This window comes from Alosa alosa, chromosome 17 (genome assembly GCF_017589495.1).
Source record: "Alosa alosa isolate M-15738 ecotype Scorff River chromosome 17, AALO_Geno_1.1, whole genome shotgun sequence".
Classification (NCBI taxonomy): Eukaryota; Metazoa; Chordata; class Actinopteri; order Clupeiformes; family Clupeidae; genus Alosa; species Alosa alosa.
The window spans coordinates 11,742,902-11,763,947 of NC_063205.1; the positions used below are offsets into that span (position 1 = coordinate 11,742,902).

Consider the following 21,046-nt stretch of genomic DNA (forward strand, 5'->3'; position numbering starts at 1 on the left):
GCAATGTTTAATCCAGTTTGTGGAAGACAGTACTTATTGAGCAATAGTGGTGAATATCCTCATTCATCATACTTGCAAAAATATTGTAAGATTCTTAAATTACAGGGGAACATAACCATGACCACAAGCAAAGCCTTTCCCCTAAAAACTAGGAATAACAACTCAGATCAGTTGATTTTTTCAATTACACTTTACTTGACATTATCGACATAAGAGTGACATGACACGGTCATGAATGTGTCATAAACAAGTTATAAACATTTATGACACAACACTTCTGTCATTAAGTGTCATGCCGTTTTTGTCATAACAAGTTACTGTAGGATTAGGATTAGGATTAGGGTTAGGTTTAGGGTTAGGGTTAGAGGTTAGGGTTAGGGTTCATGTGTCACGACATAAGTGTCTTATGTCGATACTGTCAAGTAAAGTGTTACCATTTTTTCTCCTGAATATTAAATATGCATCTAAGATATTTTTAAAAGCAAAACCATATTGCAATTGCCCAACTCTTAAAAGCTAGGTAACTAGTTTTGGCCTCATATCCAAATTCATTATGATGGTATATCCTGTAAAATACAAATACACACATTCATGATTCCTACTACCCACCGTGGGGGTGCACTATATTCTATTCTAGTAAGTTTTTATCAGTGGCAGCTGTGCTCTTGTTGTTTAATGCATTTTTTTTAGGTTTAGACCAAAACTCTTGCTGTGTTAAGCAAATATCATAAAGGTCACAGTAACATAACTAGTGTAAGCTTGGCCTCACAGCACCCTATACTATACTAGTTTACCTGTCAACCATTATAAACACACCCTGACTGAACGAATAATAAATGCTTTGTTTTCGAGTTTGGAGCAGTAAAAGGGGCCAAACAAACCAAATAGTAGCAGACCTTGGACTTGAGAATAGAAGCAATTTACATGCATTATGGGATCGGTCATTTATGGCAGTCTAGTCTGACATCACAGGACTGAAGTCACGTTTGGGACCTATATAAACACAACACAGAGTACTCAAGATCATTTGTATTGAGATAAGCATATAACAAGCACGTCGCCTATGCAAGAATGAAGGTAAGGCAGATGAAACTAAGGGCAATTCCGCGCAAAACGGTCACATCTATAACGCCAACACAATGCCATGGTATTTAGTTGGCGTTATGGACATGACAGTTTTGCGTGGAATTGCACCTAAACTCTATTTATCTAAAAAAATGAATCATGATGCTGTTTTTTTCTAATGCATTGAAAACTAACAGGTCATGTGTTTCCCTCAGCTTCTTCTAGCTCTGTGTGTGCTGCTCCCAGTAGCGGTGCAGTCTCTCATGTTCCAGCCTCTGGACTGCGCTGATATCTACAATGACGGCTCTGGGAGAAGTGGGGTCTACAGGATCTACCCAGCAGGACCCAACTCTGGACGTTATGTCTACTGTGACATGGACACGGAGGGAGGAAAATGGACTGTGAGCACGCCTTTTTTTAATCTCTTCGCTAAACTATGTTTCTAGGAGGTACTCATTTTTTGTGTTTAATCTTCTTCTTGTTTGATGCCACATTCTCATGAGTGTATTTAAGTTGGGTTTAGGGAATATGTTTTGATTTGGAAAATGGACCGTGGGTATTTTTTTTAACAACAAACCTGTTTAACTTGTGTAATTTGAGTAAGTTTTATCTGATGGCATTCTTCCAGTCAGATGACAGATGACCAGTTCCTTCATACATACCATAGCCTAGAAATCTAGACGCACCCTAGCGGCGGCAAATTAATATGCTCAGCCTGTACGTCTAGTAGCAAACCATAGGAATTTCTATTGGCTAACACCGTGGATGTTATTCAATCACAGCTCTATTTTGTTAGAGAGTCTTAAAGGCGGGCTTAACAGGATAACGACAGTCCCAAGCGACGGTGAACAACAAGGAAGGTGGCTATGGCGAACGAAGAGCGGTTGTTTGAATCGGCGTTGGCGTCAACTTTAGAGGAGTTGGACTTGTGCTTTTCTTTGAAAGTTGAGCAACACAATGCACTTAAGTCATTCCTTTTCAAGAAGGATGTATTTGCCGAATCGGATACGGATATGGTCGTAAGCGCTGGCCTATTGCATGCCTAGGCAGTTTGAAAGACAATTCTCTGCCCGCCCCTTGGATTAAGCGAGGTGAATGGCTCGATTCCAGACTATACATTTCAATGATATAGGATGGCCCGCCAGGCTATACATACCATGGAAGAAGTATATGATTATCTTTTCTTGATCTATTCTTGATCTACTTCTATTTCACAAAAAGTCTAAAAAATGTATTCACTATGGCTTGGTCTTAGGATTTATGTGAAATCAAAACCATGTTGGAGCCACACAGTTTGAATGTAATACAATGCAGTAAAAGACAACATGCGTACAACTGAATATTTCAATTCTGTCTTTAGTTCAAATCTTTGGAATGACACTGTTATTGTGTATCATTGTGTTCATTTTATCAGTAAAAACTGTAAACTCTAAACTGAATCTTTATCTCTGATTGCAGGTGTTTCAGAGGAGGATGGACGGGACAGTGAACTTCTACAGAGGATGGGAGCAGTACAAGAATGGCTTTGGACATGCAGCTGGAGAATACTGGCTGGGTATGAGCACACCAATCCTACCAGTTAGGCCACGTACACTGTAAAAAATAATAAGTAATGGTTACTTGAAAAAAGGGTGGAAACTCGTTGCCTTAAATAAGTTAAGTAAACAAAACTTTTCTCTTTCAAGTTATGTTTACTTGATGTCTACAAGTAATGCTTACTTAGAAGAAGTTATCCTTACTTAAGACTTTAAAGTTCTGGTTACTTACTTCCAACTAGTAAAGTTTACTTCATGCCCTCAAGTAAAGCTTACTTGAAACAAAGTTGTATTTACTACTGTTAAATGAGTTACCCTTACTTTGAGTTGTAAAGGGTACTTTTATGTTGATAGTAAAGTTTACTTGCAGAATATACACAAATAGTTGGCACTATTAGATTAGATAACTTTATTGTCATTTTGCAGAGTACAAGTACAAAGACAACAAAATGCAGTTTGCATCTAAGTAGAAGTGCAAAAAAAGCAGAAAAATGCAATGTGATATACAAAGACAGGTGGTGCATAGACAGGATAGGAAATATGCGGTGTAAACAGTAGTATACAGTTGGTTTACAGAAGGTGGTTTAGAGTAATATAAATTAGGTATAAATATGTGCAGTGTATTAGCAGAATAAATATGGATATATTTGGTATGAACCATATAGACATATATGTACAGTATACAGCTATGTGCAGTGTGGTAACAGTACTGTAGTGCAGAAACAGTAACATTATAACAGTAGTAAGAATACGCGGTATGTGCAGGATGAATAGTATGAAGAGCAGTAGAAAATGGAATGGCTATATGTGTAATTACAGTATGTACATTTGTAAATAAATAGAACACTATGGGTGGGATAGGGTAGTGCAATTGTCCGCATGGGGTGGGTGTCCCCGTCAAGGTTTCCATGGTCATGGTGGACACCTCAACAGGCACAGGCAAGGAGGCATCGGGCGGGGCTTAGTTGGTTGGTTGTCACCGGGATGCACAGCTAGAGTTCAGTAGGGTGACAGCCGCAGGGGAAGGAGCTTCCTCTGAACCTGCTGGTTTGGGTGCAGAGAGACCTGTAACGCCTCCCAGAGGGGAGTGGGGTGAACAGTCTGTGGTTGAGGTGAGAACAGTCTCTGATGATACTACTGCTTTTACGCAAGCATCACTTGCCCTGGATGGCCTTGATGAAGGGGAGTGAGGAACCGGTGATGCGCGTTGGCCAGTTTTCACCACCCTCTGCAGTTTTTTTTTCGTCGTATTCTGGTGTAACCTCCATGTTTCAATCAGTAGTGTTTGAGCAACTGACCTCTGACTTCACATCCAAACAAGCACAACTTACATGTCCAGTTCATTGCTCTGCATTTTCAGTTTTCCAACTGCAAAAAGAAAAAGAGGGCAAAATTATTATCAATATGCATCTATTGGCCATGTTTAACTAAAACAGCTGATTAAGTTTATCACATTAAATGTTAATTTAAATTATTTCTCCAGAGACCTAATTAATACTGTTAAGCTAAAAATATTATGATTTGGCAACTTAATTTTCTCTATTGCTTCAGGCCTAGTACATTTATCACAATAGAATTTAAAATATCAATCATACGTTGGGATTATATGATGCCATTTTGCACCTCAATAACGGCACATTCGTTCAAATTCCACACACTGCAACCTAAGTCCTCTTGCTAAATCACAACGAAAGATTTTAGATAAAAGACCATGGCTTTCTCAGTCAGTAAGGTTATGAGTCCAATTATCCTAATTGTTTTATCAATACAGTAGGAATATCGACGTAAACCATACACAGTTTAATATTTACACGTTTTGAATCAACTTAGCATGCTAGCAAGCGTTTCTCATGAGAAATGGCTAACGTTAGAACTAAACTTCATTAAGAGAGCTCATGAAGACAACTGCTATTGGCAAATTTATACAGCCTAGTTTTAGACCCCAGGCGCCACCACTTCCTCATAACCGATAACAAAAATATCAAAGGGCTTGAATACCTAGAATATTTGTTTTCTGCTCAGCATGGTCTGAGGCAGTGTTAACAAAGATCTTTGGTGTTAACTTCGCATAGCTGCTATCAGTTAGCTGCAAACTGTTAGCAGCTAGCGATATATCGCCACTTAGCAAGTTGAACTTAACATTACCCCAGTTGTTAATGAAACCCGAATGTACAGTTTTGCACAAATGCTGTTAGTTCAACCTATACTGTAAACATTTGACACATTAATACATACTGTAAACTTACCGGACAGAGCAAGTCACTGGTGAAGCTGTTACACTCCCATCCCAAAAGTCAGCCACACCGTAACACTGCCGACCGTTGGCTGTGGAATCCAGAATGCTCCCTCTGCAACTGTGGCGCTGTGTGCACTCGCGTGAGTCCAGTTTACTCAGGTCTGAGTTGTGACGCTTACTCGTGTATCTCAAGTTTTAGACCCCATTGTTGCAAGTTCGGCACATTACTAATGTTACTCTAGTAAGAACACTAGGTCAGCCTATAGTAAGTAAAGTATACTTGTGTTACTGCAGTAAGATGTAGTGTTATTTTTTACAGTGTATCTATGATTACAATCAACTAATATATCCTAATTGAACCATAGGGAAATTCCATGGAAAATTACATTTTTGTAACATCCATAACGCCAATAAAATGTGAAATGCACAAAAAATGAATGTTATCATTCACATCATACAAATGCCAAGGCATTTCACTGGCGTTATGGATGTGACAAAAAGTCCATTTTCCGTGGAATTGCCCCATATATAATGTGTCATTCCAAAATAAATGTATTTATTTAACTTAGGGCTCGAGACCATCCACCTGCTGACTCTGAGGAAGAACTATGAGCTGAGGGTGGACATGGAGGACTTCAATGGAGCTAGAGTTTATGCCAACTACACCTCCTTCTCCATCTCCCCTCAGGCCATCAATGCTGAAGTGGATGGATACAGACTGCATGTCAGTGGCTTCAGGAACGGTGGAGCAGGTGAGCTTTTGAATAAATGTCTATCTACATGTTATGAGAGAGTCTATTTTCCAGATCCAGTTCAGCACAATATATCTATAATTGGGCTTCCATGCAACCTTTTAATATGAATTTTGAGCAGGGAATGCTATAAGGACTTTAGTATTGATACTTGTGAAATGTGCATAAATCTCCTAAATTATAAATAAAATAGTAAAATCAATTAGCATTAAATGCAATTTACATTAGTTGTATTTGTTGATATTTCATCACGTATTTCCATCAAAGTTGCCCTGGCAGCCTTACATTTTGAACCCACAACTATTCAGAACTAGACTCAGGAAATGTCTATTTTTAAATCGCATAGCAGTAGCTGTAAATGTGTATTTCTTTCAGTCATATTTTCATAAATTAATTTTACAAATGAGTTGAAAACAAATCCCAGATTTTATATGTGATTCCTGCAAGATTGCAACTACATCTGTATAAATTGAAGTAATTTCATTCAATTATTGATTTTTTTTGCAAGGTGATTCTTTAACCCATCACAGCGGGCAGAAGTTCTCCACCTTTGATAATGACCAGGATTCCTGGGCAGGAAACTGTGCACGAACATATATGGGTGCATTCTGGTATAATTCTTGTTATTACGCCAGTCCAAATGGTATATACCTCTGGGGTGCAGTCGATGACAAAGGTGTCAGCTGGCACCACTGGAAAGGTAACAAATATTCCCTAAAATCAATCTCTATGAAAATGAGACCCGTGTCCCTATTGTAGTAGAGACTGCAGCCTAAAGCAACCTTTGATCTTAAAGGTTCTTTTGGTACTGATTCAATAGTTCCTTCCTTTGAGTATATACTGTAAAATACTTCAGTGCAAAGTCGACATTTCTTAAACTCACCTGCCTCATTTTCCTGGGGTAGCGATCTATTGCAACACACTCAATTGTGTCAGAGTTACTACATCTCAATCTGTTCCCATACTGTTTTACTGAAATACATGCAAATGGCTAATTATTTACTGGTTAAGTATATAACTAACTAATGTCAAATTGTACAAACTGTTCATTAAAAGCTATTTTCTTATAGTGTCCTGTGCAATCATCTATGCCGATGTAAAGTTATGTGCCGTTGTATCTTTCAGTCCCACACATACACACACTTCATTTTTTGCTAGATGATTCTTTAACCAACCACAATTGGCAGTTATCTCCTCCTGGCTATACAACCGTGTCCACTAACTTGGTATATACCTGTGGGGTGCAGTCAATGACAAAAGCAGCAAGTGGCAACCCTGGCAAGGTAGCTGTTGCTGTTTATGGAGTACAGCAAAGAGGGAGAGTTAAGAGCTTCAGTGGTCTCCCACTTACCTTCTTGCCTTCGGTGTTGTCTGCACTGACGTAGGACAGCTTCCTGCGCACGTAGAACAGCATGTCGTCCTGCCTGGGGGCGCACTTTTCCATAAAGTACGTTGAGAACATCCATGTCCAGAACACAATGCGGTCGTCCTTAAAACACCCTGAACAGAGAGGAATGACTGGACTGGTCAGCCTGGGGTTCTCAGAGCTACACAGCCACAGCTCTACCTTAACATTTTGTGTGACATTATCAACAGAGAGCAAAGAGAACATTAAAATCAGGATACATAAATAGACTTATAGTAAAGAAATGACAAAATAGGGCATTCAGGAGTTTTTGGAAGAATCATTAATGCCTGCACCAATACATGTAGGTAACCAAGGAAATGGTAGAATTAGATTATCACATTGCAGGTGCTAATTATTAGTCATTTTACAATACACAGCTTTTTTAATAGAAAACAGAACATCATACTCTGCAAGGTATTGATTCATTTGACACAAAAGACATATTCTATCATCTGCAGCAGACCCACTTTTGCTTAAACTTTAAAAAATACAATGTAAACAAGGGAAGTCCCTCAGCAAATCACACTGGCATCCTCTGTCTGGTTGCCGGACAACAGTGTTGCTGAGCGGCAGGTGTCTCTGTCTGATGAGGTAAAATCCTGAGGTGGTGCACTACATCGCAGCATTGATGGAGCGCTCCAACCACAACCCAGCTGTCTACCAAGGGAACTGAAAACCGGTTCAAATCGACTTCACTTGAAGCACTCTGTAGTGGCTCTGTCCATTTCTTTTAGTCTATAGTATCTACAGACAACTGAGAGTCTCACATCCTCCTACACTTAAACAAACATGTTTTTTAATATCCTGCTTTAATGCTAGCAATTAGATTAGCTGAAAGATAGATGAGAGGGGCACGGGATTTATACCTGAATCACAAGAGCACATCTACAAGAAATTATAATCTGATGAAAGTAAAACTTTGCAATTCTGCACAGGTACATTGGCTTACAGAGGGAGAAAAATATCTTGCAGCAAAAGGTTCTGTCCTTTCTGTCATTCTTTAAACAGCAGTTAAAGGTCAACCTGTTCCAATGTGTTCCACTGGACATGACAGCCGCTGCTCCTCAATTAACTTTTTGAAACGTTGAATCCAATCGATACGGCTGTAACCATGGAAATCACATTGTGCATAACATCAGGGGGAAAATTATATCCATGAGGCTTTATGAAAAGCAAACTGAGTATGTGGAATAAATCCAAAAGAAGTCCTTTGTCTTTGAAGAGATGGAACTTTCAATGATATCAGCTAACATACATTTTGAAGTAGTTTTCTATGACACAATTTACAGCAGATCGGGGGAGACTTCACTAACCAAAGTCAAATACATGATAACCAAAAGAGCAACCTAAAAGCAGACTCCCATCTGACAAGTCATCCATCACGGCACCCCGGACCACTACCATTTAGATTGATATATGGAAGAGATGCACTAACCATGTCATTTGAGAAACGGAAGCAGATAATCAAGCTGTCGTGCTGAATTACAGCTCTGTGCCATTCAACATTTAAATTCTCAACACAACTGACTCAGGTGGCCATTTTACTGCTGCGCATAACCACGGTACTATACTAATGGTATTGAAAAAATAACTGAACAATGGACAAATAACCAAGGGTGTATTAATTACGTTGCAGACATTTTATATTTCATCATACACATAAAGCCCAAACATACTTGTCCCATCAGCAATCATTTTCCTTTTCGGTATAAAAATACAGCTTTTAAAACATTATCTCTATAGCGCCACCTGGAGGTAAACAAACAAAAACACACTACGCAGGTATCACTGGAGTAACACTATGATGATCAAATCTGCTACAGCTTTTATCTATTCCTGTGGCATATAGCACACTTGCACTCATCTTCACCTTGTGAACTTCGGGCTGTCAAGGCAGTCTGAATAATAAAAACAACTGTCACCACCACACATAAAACAAACTTTGAAAAACTGGGGCTGCTTTGGTGACATACACAGAAGACAGCTCCTGGGCTATTATGGGATGTCAGACTCTGTTGTGGCTCCATTCGAGGCAAGAGGCTGCTGTGGCTTATGATACCCCGCCGTGCAACTGACTGCAGTAAGTGATAGTGACCCTCTCACTGCCTCACCTTCAGCTTTGCCACATCATCAACCACGCACGCACACACACACACACACACACACACACACACACACACACACACACACACGCACGCACGCACGCACGCACACACGCATGCACGCACACAGCACAACTTCATGGGTTCCGCCACTCATAGTTCAGAGAAACATATCTGTACAATGCTCTTAGTCACTTTGGATTAGTGCATCTCCTAATTGACTGAAAATTGGCCATTTCAAATGGAAAATAAAACCCAATGCACAGTGCAGAACTCTATGAGGACAATGAGTTTCAATGAATTAGCACAAAAAGAGAGGATATGCTGATTAACTATTTACAAGCAGTTATTTTCCAGCGGAGAGCTCTTCTCTTATCTGGTGTAAATGTCACTGAAGTAGCCTGTCCCTTTTATGCCTTGCTATTCATTAGGCCACAAAGCCCTGAGACAGAGAGAGAAAGAGAACAGGATGTGGTCCACAGGGAGCCAAGAGGATATGAAAGAGTGCTGAGCTGAGCACACAGACTCACAACACAGTTCATAAAGACCAGACCTTTACAGTTAGGCTATATGTTTAAAGCACATTTATTCATTAGTAGGGTTACATTACATTACATCAGGGTTGTAAAGTGGTACATACAGCATGTTACAAAAAATCAGTCTGTGCTATAGGTAATTTAGCACCGATGACACCTTATCTAAAATGTTTTCTAGAGTGTACGCTATACCAATGCTAAAGATTTTAAGGATTGTGCTACAAAACTATCAACCTCTGTAGCACCACTAAACTAAATGAACATTTCTCTGAACGTATAATGACCTCATGCTGACCTAAGAAGCGCTTTCAAAGCACAGCAGCCACAGTAGAATATTCCTAGTGAATTTAACCAGTGTAATTCTGGTGATGGACTTGATCATTAATACAACAAATGGAATCTAAACATCTAGATATCATTTTAACCTATGTGACCATGAGTGAGTGAGTGAGTGATTGCATGTGACAGTTATTTGTGCATGCATGCGTGTGTGTGTGTGTGTGTGCGCGTGTGTGCGTGTGCGTGTGCGTGTGCGTGTGCTCCTAAGCCATAATGCACAGTTGCATTCTGAGCCCCTGGGGTCTCTGCGATGTGCATTGATTTCTTAGGAAACAGAAAGCAGTGCATGAGCAAACTCAAGTAAACAGCAGATCACCTGGCTCTGCTCCTCTGGCTTGCATGTGTCAAAGCCACACTGACTATACAAATACTTCCAGACTGACTATCTACTAGATATCTATTTAGATATTGCCATTGTAAGCAGTTATTCCTTGATGTGTTTATTTAAAGTGATGTTTATAATTGCAGTCATGACCTTGGCTTTCATTGTCTTTATAGCCATCAGAGCAATAGGGCATATTGTTACCAGCAATGCTCATTTGGCTTCTTCTTTACTTGGCCCAAAATCCAGTTCAAAGTATCTTTTTTTAAATCAGGAAGCCTTGCTTTCCCCTAAGAAACTGATGAGGCAATCAAATTGCCCGTAATTCCAGTCATAACAATCAGAATCGAATGAAAGAGATCTCAAGTGTGTAATGAGCATTGCAAGCTGGAAAGGGCTCCAGTGACCACGGAGGACTTATGGAGGTCTGAACCCACTATACTGCCTCACATCTACACAAAAACTAAAAGACATCCGCAAATATTACAGAGCCGTGCTAGTGTGCATTAGGGTCAAGTATGTTACCTTGTTATTAGGAGCTATATGCAAAGGTAAAGAAAAGGTGTAGAAACATAAACTTGGCAAAATCTGTAGTTAAAAAGGTAACAAGAATCACAGTTACATTGCGTATCATTAGGTTTTTACCATTTCTCTCGGAAAAGCGATACTGCTCATATCTCATATAGATCTCTGAATCATTACATCTTTTCTCAAGCAGCATTTGTAAATGACTCACTAAGCGTGTGTGGCCTGTGTTTAAACAAGAGGTCAAAGGGGGGACTTAGACATAAAGGAGATTATCAATAACCTTGAAATCTATAAAAAGAGCCTTAGAATTTCCATAAATGTGAAATGTGGAACAGAAACGGCTGAAACGCCAAATGTGAAGTTCACAGATTAGTGTTACTGGCACTGGTGTTTGGGTTTAAGGAAGTAACTCAACCCCGGCAGTGATCTACAACCTTATCTTAAACAACCAGTGAAGCTTTGACATTTACTTTTATTTGTGATTCTAATATCACTTTTATTTCACTGCCATTAAAGTACTACATAGTGGTCAAGGGCAGGTGAAAAAAAAATATGATCCTTCCTAACTCATTGAAGCCTACATTATGAAAATAACCAGTCACTTGAATGATCAATACCCCCAAAAATGATCTCTTAGCTGAGACAAATGCTGTATACACGCATCAAGGCAAAATACGTTCACAAAAAAAAAAACTCTTAAGAATCATATCTCACCAAACCTAATCTTCCCTGTGGTCTCCTATCTAATGTAATTTATGTGTGGTGAGCCACAGCTATGTGATTGATCTCTTAAAGAGACAGCACACTTGAAATTCAATGACGCTTGTAAACAGAAATACAAAACTTTATTTTTCTTCTACTAAAAACAACCACTACCTCTCTACAACTCTCATCAAAAACCGGATTATATTCTCCACCTTTTCCAACGGCAACCTCTTCATTCTGGACGTTATGTCATCTGAACCCAGCAAGAAACGCACTCGTGACTACTCAACAGAGACTGAACCAGAATCACCTACCGCTTGCGCTACTTCTACATCCATCGAGGTCAGTTTACTACAATCCATAAACAACAAACTTGCAATACTGGAACATCTGCACGCAGATATTAAGGACTTAAAAGCCAGCCTCGAATTTTCCCAATCACAGATCGACACACTCGCATTAGAAAACCGTGAACTCAAAGGAAATATTACAAACTTATCCGACCATGTTAATCAACTCACCAGCGAAAATCGGATTATGAAAGAAACAATCCTAGACCTCCAGTGCCGCAGCATGCGCGATAACCTCATTTTTTTCCGGAATTCCCCTGCCAACTTCTAAAGATACACCCGACGACCCAGAGAAAGCAGTTAAAGAATTCTTGCAGTCATCTCTCAAACTACCGCCAGAAACAGTTGACAAGATTACCTTCCACCGTGTACACCGTCTCACTTCCAAAGACAATAAAAAACCTCCTCCAATTATCGCCAAGTTCGAACACTTCAAACACAAAGAACTCATCAAAAGCAAAGGGAAAGAACTGAAAGGCACTTCATTCGGACTAAACGACCAATTCCCACAAGTAATACAGGAAAGAAGAAGAGCCCTCTTGCCCATAATGAAACAACTCAGGCAAGAGGGCAAACGAGCAGCACTGTCAGTCGATAAACTGTATGTCAATGGAACTCTGTATCGCAACCCCAATATCACCACCTGGCTATAGCACATCATACATCATGCCAACATACATCTTGATTATAACATTGTCACCCTCAACTCTCTCTAACCCACTGCCTACTGATGCTTGGATCACCTCTCTCTTCTCTCTTCTTATGTTTCATTCCTTTTGCTCCCCCTACCCACCCATTCTCTTTTGCTCTCTCAATGTTTAATGTTATTCATGGTGTTTTGTCTATACATGTTTGCTTGTGTGTCCTGTCTGTTTTTTTTTATTATGTCTATAGGCTAAAGTCAAATTATGATCTGTATGTTTTCAATGCTAAACAGGAAATGTTCATGCTGTCACCACTCCAGAACCAAATTCCTACCTCTTTATGCTCTATATTCTTCTCAGCCCCTACCCTTTACATCTCATTCGCACACCACATTACACACCTATTCCTCCACCCCCCCTTCCCCCTCTCCTATCTAACTGACACCTGCACACACTCTCACACACACAATACCCACCTTATCAAACATTTTCATAACTGTACAATCACAACATGGTAACACTTACATTCCTGACCTGGAACATCCGTGGGATTGGATCTCAGGCAAAGAGGCTGAAAATCTTAAATCATTTGGATAGTTTAAAAGCTGACATATGTCTCCTACAAGAAACTCATCTCTCAGAATTAGACTACACCCGCATCAAATCAAGACAATTCAATCACATTTTCTCATCTCATTACAATACAAAACAAAGGGGAGTTTGCATTCTGATTAACAAAAGAATCTCATTCATCCATAACGCCACCATCACAGACCCAGAAGGACGTTTTGTCATCATAAACATCTCAATTCACAATACCCTGTAACAATTGTTAATGTTTATGGCCCTAATACAGACAACCCAGTTTTCTTTCAGAACCTCTTCACCTCCATCTCAACTCTATCGGGCTGTCCCATCATAATTGCAGGCGACTTTTAATACAGTGTTAGACACCACATTTGACAGATCTGATCACTCTAAAAGCAAACGAATCTGGCAATCCACAAAAACAATAAAACAGTTCATGAGCGATTCTGGCCTTGGCGATTGTTGGCGGCTTCAGCACCCAGACTCCAAATGCTACTCTTTTTTTCTCCGGTCCACCACTCCTATTCCCGGTATTGATTATTTTCTAACCAGCAACTCTATAATGAAAAATATCTCTGATTCAACTATTCATCCCATAGTCATTAGCGATCATGCCCCAGTTACAATTAAATGGAACATAACGAACCAACAGCGACCAATTAGCAAATGGCGTTTTAATACATCCCTCTTACAAGACCCAAATTTCATCAGTTTTGTTGGGAGAGTGGGCATTCTTTCTAGAAATGAACGGCTCCCTGAATCATCTCCTTCCCTTCTGTGGGAAACAGGAAAAGCAGTACTCAGAGGAAGAATCATCTCATATTCAGTATACAAAAAAAAAAAAGAAGGAAAAAGAACAGGAAGTAGAACTCAACAATAAAATTAAACAGTTAGAAGAAACCAATGCAAGCAACCCAACTGAAGAAACACAGGCAAAAAACTTAGGAAACATAAATTCAAACTCAATGAAATACTCAATAAACACACTCAATTTATGATTCACCGTCTAAGGCAGGAAAACTTCCACCATAGCAATAAATCAGGTAAATACTTAGCCAATCAAATCCAACGTAACAAAGAAAAAATCAACAATCCCGGTCATAAAGAACTCAGCAGGGAAGCTAACCAGCTCACCTGAAGAAATAAATCATGTTTTTTACCAGTTTTACAATAAACTATATTCTTCAGAAATAAACCCCAACCAGGAATTCATAGACTCTTTCCTAAACAGCATCAATTACCACAACTCAATGAGACCGAAATAAAAACCTAGAATCACCTATAACTCAACAAGAACTGTTTGATGCTCTGAAACAGATGCCCGATAATAAAGCACCAGGTCCGGATGGCTTTCCTGCTGAGTTCTACAAACAATTTTGGACCATCTTAGCTCCACTTTTCATCAGAATGATTAATGAATCAAAACAGAAAGGACGTCTTCCAACTAGTTCCACCACAGCCTCAATTTCACTGCTCCTCAAGCCCAATAAGGACCCAACATTGCCATCCAGCTACCGACCAATTTCTCTCCTCAATGTGGACAATAAGATAATCGCAAAAAATGCTAGCACACAGATTAGCAGAGGTCACCCCATCCATTATCCACCCAGACCAAACAGGCTTCATTAAAGGTAGAATTTCATCCACCAACACCCGCAGACTGTTAAATATAATGTATCACTCTACAAATTTTCAAGATAATACCATCATAGCAACTCTGGACGAGAAAAAGCTTTTGATAGGGTGAACTGGAATTTCCTGTTTTCCACATTAGGGAGGTTTGGCTTGAGGAGTCGTTCATTAACTGGATTAAACTTCTATATACCTCTCCTTCAGCCACAGTAATCACCAATGGACTAACATCACAAAGTTTCACTCTTCACCGGGAACTAGACAGGGTGCCCACTCCCCCCTCACTATTTACAATCTTCATTGAACCCCTAGCAGCTGCCATCCGTCAGAACCCCCTCATCAAAGGTGTCCAGACTCCATATATGCATCACAAAATCAGCCTTTATGCTGACGACATTCTTCTCTTTCTTCAAGACCCCACAACATCAGTAGAAGAAACCATCAAACTCATTGACACATTCTCTAAAATTTCTGAATACTCAATCAATTGGAATAAATCTGCAGTTCTCCCATTACATCCCAACAGCTGGGATGTGACAGCCAACTCTTCACCTATCCCACTCTGCACTAACTATATCACTTACTTAGGGATAAAAGTCTCCCCAGGCTGTCAGACTTATTTAGCCTAAATTATTCCCCTCTACTCACTTCAATAGATGATGACCTTCAACGCTGGAAGAACCTCCCATTATCCATCATGGGCAGAATCTCAGTAATCAAAATGACAATACTGCCCAAAATAAACTATCTATTCTCTATGATTCCAACCCAGCCCACCACCCTCTGGTTTAAGTCTCTCGATTCATTAATCACTAAATTCTACTGGAAAGATAAGACCCCAAGGATCAAACTCGCCACTCTCCAAAACCAAAAGCAATGGGAGGACTAGAGGCCCCACACTTCCAGCACTATGCCCTGGCCAACCAGCTCCACTTCATCCACAAATGGCTACACCCCACCACCTCAGACAACACCTGGTTAGACCTAGAACAAACAATCTGTAAAGAAATTAAAATCTCAGATCTCCCTTTCTGCAGTCAGTCGGTCAAAAAACATCCATCCTTCAAAGCCCCAACAATTTCAGCTACTCTGACAGCCTGGTGGAGATTCTACCACATCACTGATTCACCTATAGCACCATCAATTCGCACCTCGATTTGGAATAACCCAGATTTCACCAGCAATAAAAAAACACTTAACTTTCACACATGGATGGGAAAGGGCATCACTCACCTTCAACACATTCTTCAAGACAATAATCTGGCCTCATTTTCCTGTTTGGTCCAGAAGCACGGCATCGAGAGTAAACACTTCTTACAATACCTGCAAATTAAATCATCTATCCTAGGAAAAATTAACATCCAGACAGCTAACCTTGACATTCCCCCACCAATCTCAGAGCTGCTTAATATTCCCTCTCCCAAAAAAAAATAAAATCTCCCAAATTTACAAAATTATATCTTGTTCAGAAAAAACAATTGGCCTGCCATATCACAAATGGGAATCAGACTTATCAATTACTCCCGGTGCCGACTTCTGGACCAAAATGTGCAAAAACATCTACCTCATGACAAAGAATAGTAATCTACAACTAATACAATACAAGGTTCTTCACAGATTCCACTACACTGCACATAAATTGGCAAAAATGGGGTTTGGCTCGGATCTTTGCACTCACTGCACACAAAATAACCCAGATACATACATTCATGCGGTTTGGCATTGCACTCCAATCAACCACTTCTGGGTGAGTGTCACAAAATCTCTCTTTCCATCTTTGGCTGTCACATCCCAGCATCCCCTTCCTTATGCATACTTGGTGATACATCCACAGTCAATTTAAGCAACTCCGCAATAAAACACTACTGGTAGCGCTGACTATCGCCAAGAAAACAATCCTCATGAACTGGAAATCTAGGAAAAAGCTCACATCACTCATTGGAAAAACTTGTTAACAGACTATATATCATTAGAAAACCTATCAACTACAAACTTAATCAATACTCAGGATACAACCTCTCCTTGGTACCCCTTTATCACCTACTTACAGTCCTGACCCTCTTTGCCTGAGTTCCATCTCCACACGATCATAACACACTTCATCAACAGATACACATATCATCAACACTAGGCAGGGAGGGTAGCTGGAACTATTATTATTATTATTATTAGTAGTAATATAAATAGCATCCCCTTCTTTCCCTCCCCCTTTTATTTACATTCTCTGATAACTTTACTAATTTCACTCTTTCTCTCTGCCTCTCCCATCGTTATTCTGCGGGGCCCCATTGGATGGCTTGGGAGACTCGGGTCCTGGCGGTCGCTGTGTGGTTTTGGCATTGGTTGGGTCCTGTGGGTTACCTATTGGCCCTGGGCCCCGGTGTGCACCCTCCTCATGCAGCTCATGCACACGCCTTGTCCTGGAAGCACACAGCACGCTTTACTCTCTTTTATTCGCACTACATGTTAGGTGACATACATAAACAAAAACTACAAAACAGGCTAGGGTAAGAGTGGAGTGCAGGTAGATGCCTCATCAGGTGTCTATCTGCATGCCTCACTTATTTTAATGCACACATTGTTGAGGCATACATCTTACACAGGGTAAGTGTGGTGTGCATGGGGAAATCCTGACAGATATTCACCATGCATGCCCACTTCTTTAATGCTACATTCTAGATAGACCCCTCAACCTAGCCATTCACATACTGTACATATTTAGGTCAAGAGTGGCGTGTTGGGTGAAGGTCTGGGGGCGGTGTGGTTGGTCGTGGGTAGTGGGGGATGTGTGCATATGCTGGGGGCCTGAGGCGATGGGTGGCACGCAGGTCCTCCCCTCTGTCAGCTCGTCGCAGTATAACTGCAGGGGCTGGGTGGAACTGTGGCCATTAATGGGTGCCCAGGTTGGCAATCAGTCAGGCAATCAACCAGGCAATCAGTTATTCCTATTATTATACTTATCATTAATAGAATAATTACAACTCCTCTCCTGAAACCCTCCCTCTCTATGTTCCAGCTTCTCTCCTCCTGGCCCAACAGCAAACCAGCCTTATACATATGCATTTGCACACACACACACACACACACACACACACACATCCTCACATACTCACTACCCCTCACCCCCATCCCCACCCCCATCCCAACACCACCTCATTCCCACTCTTAGAGCTACCATCCCCCCCCCCCATCCCCCTTCTTTTCATTCCGGTCATCAATTTCATCCCTGATAATCATATCTGTAATCATCCTGGACGCAAAATCATCCTTAGCCTTTCTGTTATTAATGTTATGTTGTGTTATGTTTGTGGAAGCCAAGTCAATGTGATGTCTTGTTAAGTTACAGTATGTGTTTATGTAATGTACGCCTGTTTGTCGATGTAGTATTCATGTGCATGTCGTAGTGTTGCATTTTCTGTAATGTCAATGATGTTTGCAAATAAAAAAAAAAAAAAAGAAATTCATCTGAACGCAGCACAAAATGGAAGCACCATGGCCTATACACTTAGAGGGAAGTCTATGTAAAACAGATTCTGAAACAGAATATGTCCTGACAAATGTTGAACAGAAAGTTGATTAGGGGTCACACAGAAAAGGCTTTCATTGTTTTGCACCTCACACTGCAAAGTACTATAAGAGAGCACTATCTGATTACATACAGCCAACCAATGTTGAATGCTATCAAATCACCATCTTTCAGAAATCCCCTACTCCAACATCTTAAATCACAAGTTGTCTTTCTGTCCACAGTTTACACTAAAAAAACTTTTCAACGAATTTAGTACCCATTTAGCGCTAAGTGGGTACTCAATTTTCCTAAAAAGAGTCATGCACCTACTCATGACAACAATGTACAGTGCAAATGGCTGACTTTTATATCCAAAATATGTATGTGTGTGTGTGTGTGTGTGTGTGTGTGTGTGCTCCTAAGCCATAGTGCACAGTTGCATTCTTTGTTGCATGCTTTTTTTGTTTGTTTGTCCTCTTTCATTGTGGGGGCGACCTGAGGGGTATTTCACAAAACCTAGATAAGGGATTAAGCTGGGATTTTTAGGTTATCCTGGATGAATTTAGCCTTGACTTGGTTTCACAAAAGAGATGGCACATAAGTTACCATGGGGATTTATTCTCTGCACCTAGCCTGGTCCCAACCAGGCTAACAGCCAAGCTAAGTTAATTCTAATGGTAATTATGTCGTCTTATTGGTTCAGCTAGCTGTCATTCACATCAGACCTCCGTGCTAATTTTTAAGGAGCTTTATTCCATTTATAAACTATTTGCTAAATGTATTTGCTCGCAAAACAAAACAGATTGTCTGCCTACTACCGTTATTATTTTACTTGATAGCCTTATAATTATTAACATAGGCCTAGGTACTCAATTGTTTGCTTATTTTATTGATAGACGTTTGATGAATAGCCTACTGTAGTTGATTGGAAGTGGAGGGGCAGGTTCTCGAAGGCATTTTCAACTATAATATTAAGGTATATCATACTATGTGCATCTTTGCGAGCTTCAAGCGCTTTTTTAATGACGCTTGCGTCGAGACAAGGAAGCACGACATCGTGGGTGCATAATGAAATTTGCATTCAGTTGGTCTACCACGCCTACTCCTGCTGTTTTACAGAAATAGCCCATTCCAAAAAGGACAACTTTACTTCATTGTTAGTCTATATCAAAAGCGGTGGTTCACTTTGTGTGAATGACGCTATTTTTTGCGTCTTTTTTATTCCAACCGTGGGCACTTTGGAGCAGAAACGAGAACACGCACACATCCTGAATTATTTACACCTGGCTTGACATAGTCGCTCCTACTCATCCTGGATTGGCATTAGTGAAACTAGTTGAGCTAGGATGACCAGACAACACCATGTCAAACCTCGCTTTATCACTTATCTTGGATGTCTTAATTCTGCCTTTGTGAAATACCCCTCTGGAGGGACAGGTTCCTTACGCTGGTCCGTCAGGGCCCACTCCGTGGAGAGGGGTCTGGGTATTGGGGCTGAACACGCAGCAGCCTGGACCCTTTTCGAACGGGGTGGGTGTAGTTGGACTTGCGTGAGTTGTAGCGGGCCTGGTCCCTTAATTAGCCCTTTCCCACATTTTTTTTTGTTTGTTTACTTGTTTGTCTTTTGTGTTGATGTTTTTTCTCCTAATAAAAAAAGAAAAGAAATGTACAGTACAACAGATGCAGATTCTCATATGCGAGTGTGGCATCAAAATGAATTTGAAGCCATTATTTTAAGCTAAAACAACTATATTGTATTGCTTTAAGTAAACACCATAGCTGACTGTGTTTACACAATATATTATTGATGGCAACCAGCGTTTATGCGTTACTAGACATAGCAAATAGATCAAAGCCATTCAAGTGATTAAATTAACTAACAGAGGCAAACAATAGCACATTTCGGTTTAAAACAAAACGCCCACTGATATCGATTTCCCCAATCCACTCTTGTGTGGCTGACCAGCACGAATCGCCACCCCACGCATCATTAGGTTTTATGACCGCTCTCTAAAAGGGGATACTGCTAATGTAATCTGTGAAAGGCCCTGTGAGTCCATGCACTTCTTTACTCAAACACCGTGTGTAATTGGCTGAGCGCATGTGGGCAGTGGAGTGAGGAGATCGATGAGTTCTGCCGCACTGATTATTGGACTTTTTCTTTTCATTCTCACGTTGGCAGTGAACGCAGCAACCAGGAGACTGGGGGGACCATCTTCTGGACCACTTACAAAGGAGAGGAGAGGAGGTTGGCCTGTGTGTGTGTGTGTGTGTGTGTGTGTGTGTGTGTGTGTGTGTGCGCGCGTGTGTTCTCAGGAAGATACGAACACATCACTAGTGATGGTGACTAGAGAAACATGGACGCAGAAAGAGGGAAAAGATCCAAATTGGCATGCCCTGTTTAAGAACACAGGCAATGAAAACACAGTTATGCATCTGAAATAATAATAACACTGTTTAGACACAACTGTTTATACAAGTTTGTGCCACATTAACATGCCATGAATCTACCTAGTAGTGGCAACTAATGGTAACAGCAGCATCTATTACAACAGTATATGGCTGCCACAGTCAAGTTATTTCTAGTCCACATCCGTCTAATTGCAGACCACCAAAGCAGACGGTGATGCTTGGGCCTTCCACACTAAAGGGCCTCCGCCGTAAGCCTCTTAATCCTGCCTGACTGAGTGCACAACAGTGAGCGCAAACAAATGCAGATCCGCTGGCTTTCAGACAGTCCCTGATGGAGGCACGCAGGAGGCTGAGCCATCTTAGAGGAGGAGACGATCCCTGGAG

General features: G+C 40.6%; 2 protein-coding genes across 4 annotated transcripts in view; one reads left to right on the forward strand and one right to left on the reverse strand.

Moving 5' to 3' along the window:
* Positions 1-21,046, reverse strand: part of kiaa0930 (uncharacterized protein KIAA0930 homolog) — a 62,429-nt gene that overhangs the window by 33,446 nt on the left and 7,937 nt on the right. For both annotated transcript variants that reach the window (XM_048267271.1, XM_048267270.1), the window contains exon 2: positions 6,940-7,088. In XM_048267271.1, the coding sequence (XP_048123228.1) occupies positions 6,940-7,088 (149 nt within the window). The remainder of the gene's footprint in view (positions 1-6,939; positions 7,089-21,046) is intronic.
* Positions 979-6,657, forward strand: LOC125310115 (microfibril-associated glycoprotein 4-like). 2 transcript variants are annotated; one of them, XM_048267276.1, is made up of 5 exons: positions 979-1,077; positions 1,281-1,466; positions 2,524-2,620; positions 5,406-5,588; positions 6,097-6,657. In XM_048267276.1, the coding sequence occupies exons 1-5, from the start codon at positions 1,072-1,074 to the stop codon at positions 6,345-6,347; spliced, it is 723 nt and encodes a 240-aa protein (XP_048123233.1). In that variant the 5' UTR covers positions 979-1,071; the 3' UTR covers positions 6,348-6,657. The 2 variants fall into 2 exon arrangements, with proteins under 2 accessions (XP_048123233.1, XP_048123232.1); XM_048267275.1 differs by lacking the exon at positions 979-1,077 and having other exon boundaries at positions 1,266-1,466.

Bases quoted from the DNA above. Each gene is read 5' to 3' on its own strand.
- LOC125310115 (XM_048267275.1), top strand. From the start codon at position 1,266: ATGTGTTTCCCTCAGCTTCTTCTAGCTCTGTGTGTGCTGCTCCCAGTA. The intron at 1,467-2,523 runs GTGAGCACGCCT...CTCTGATTGCAG, and splicing joins CGGAGGGAGGAAAATGGACT to GTGTTTCAGAGGAGGATGGA. The intron at 2,621-5,405 runs GTATGAGCACAC...TATTTAACTTAG, and splicing joins AGCTGGAGAATACTGGCTGG to GGCTCGAGACCATCCACCTG.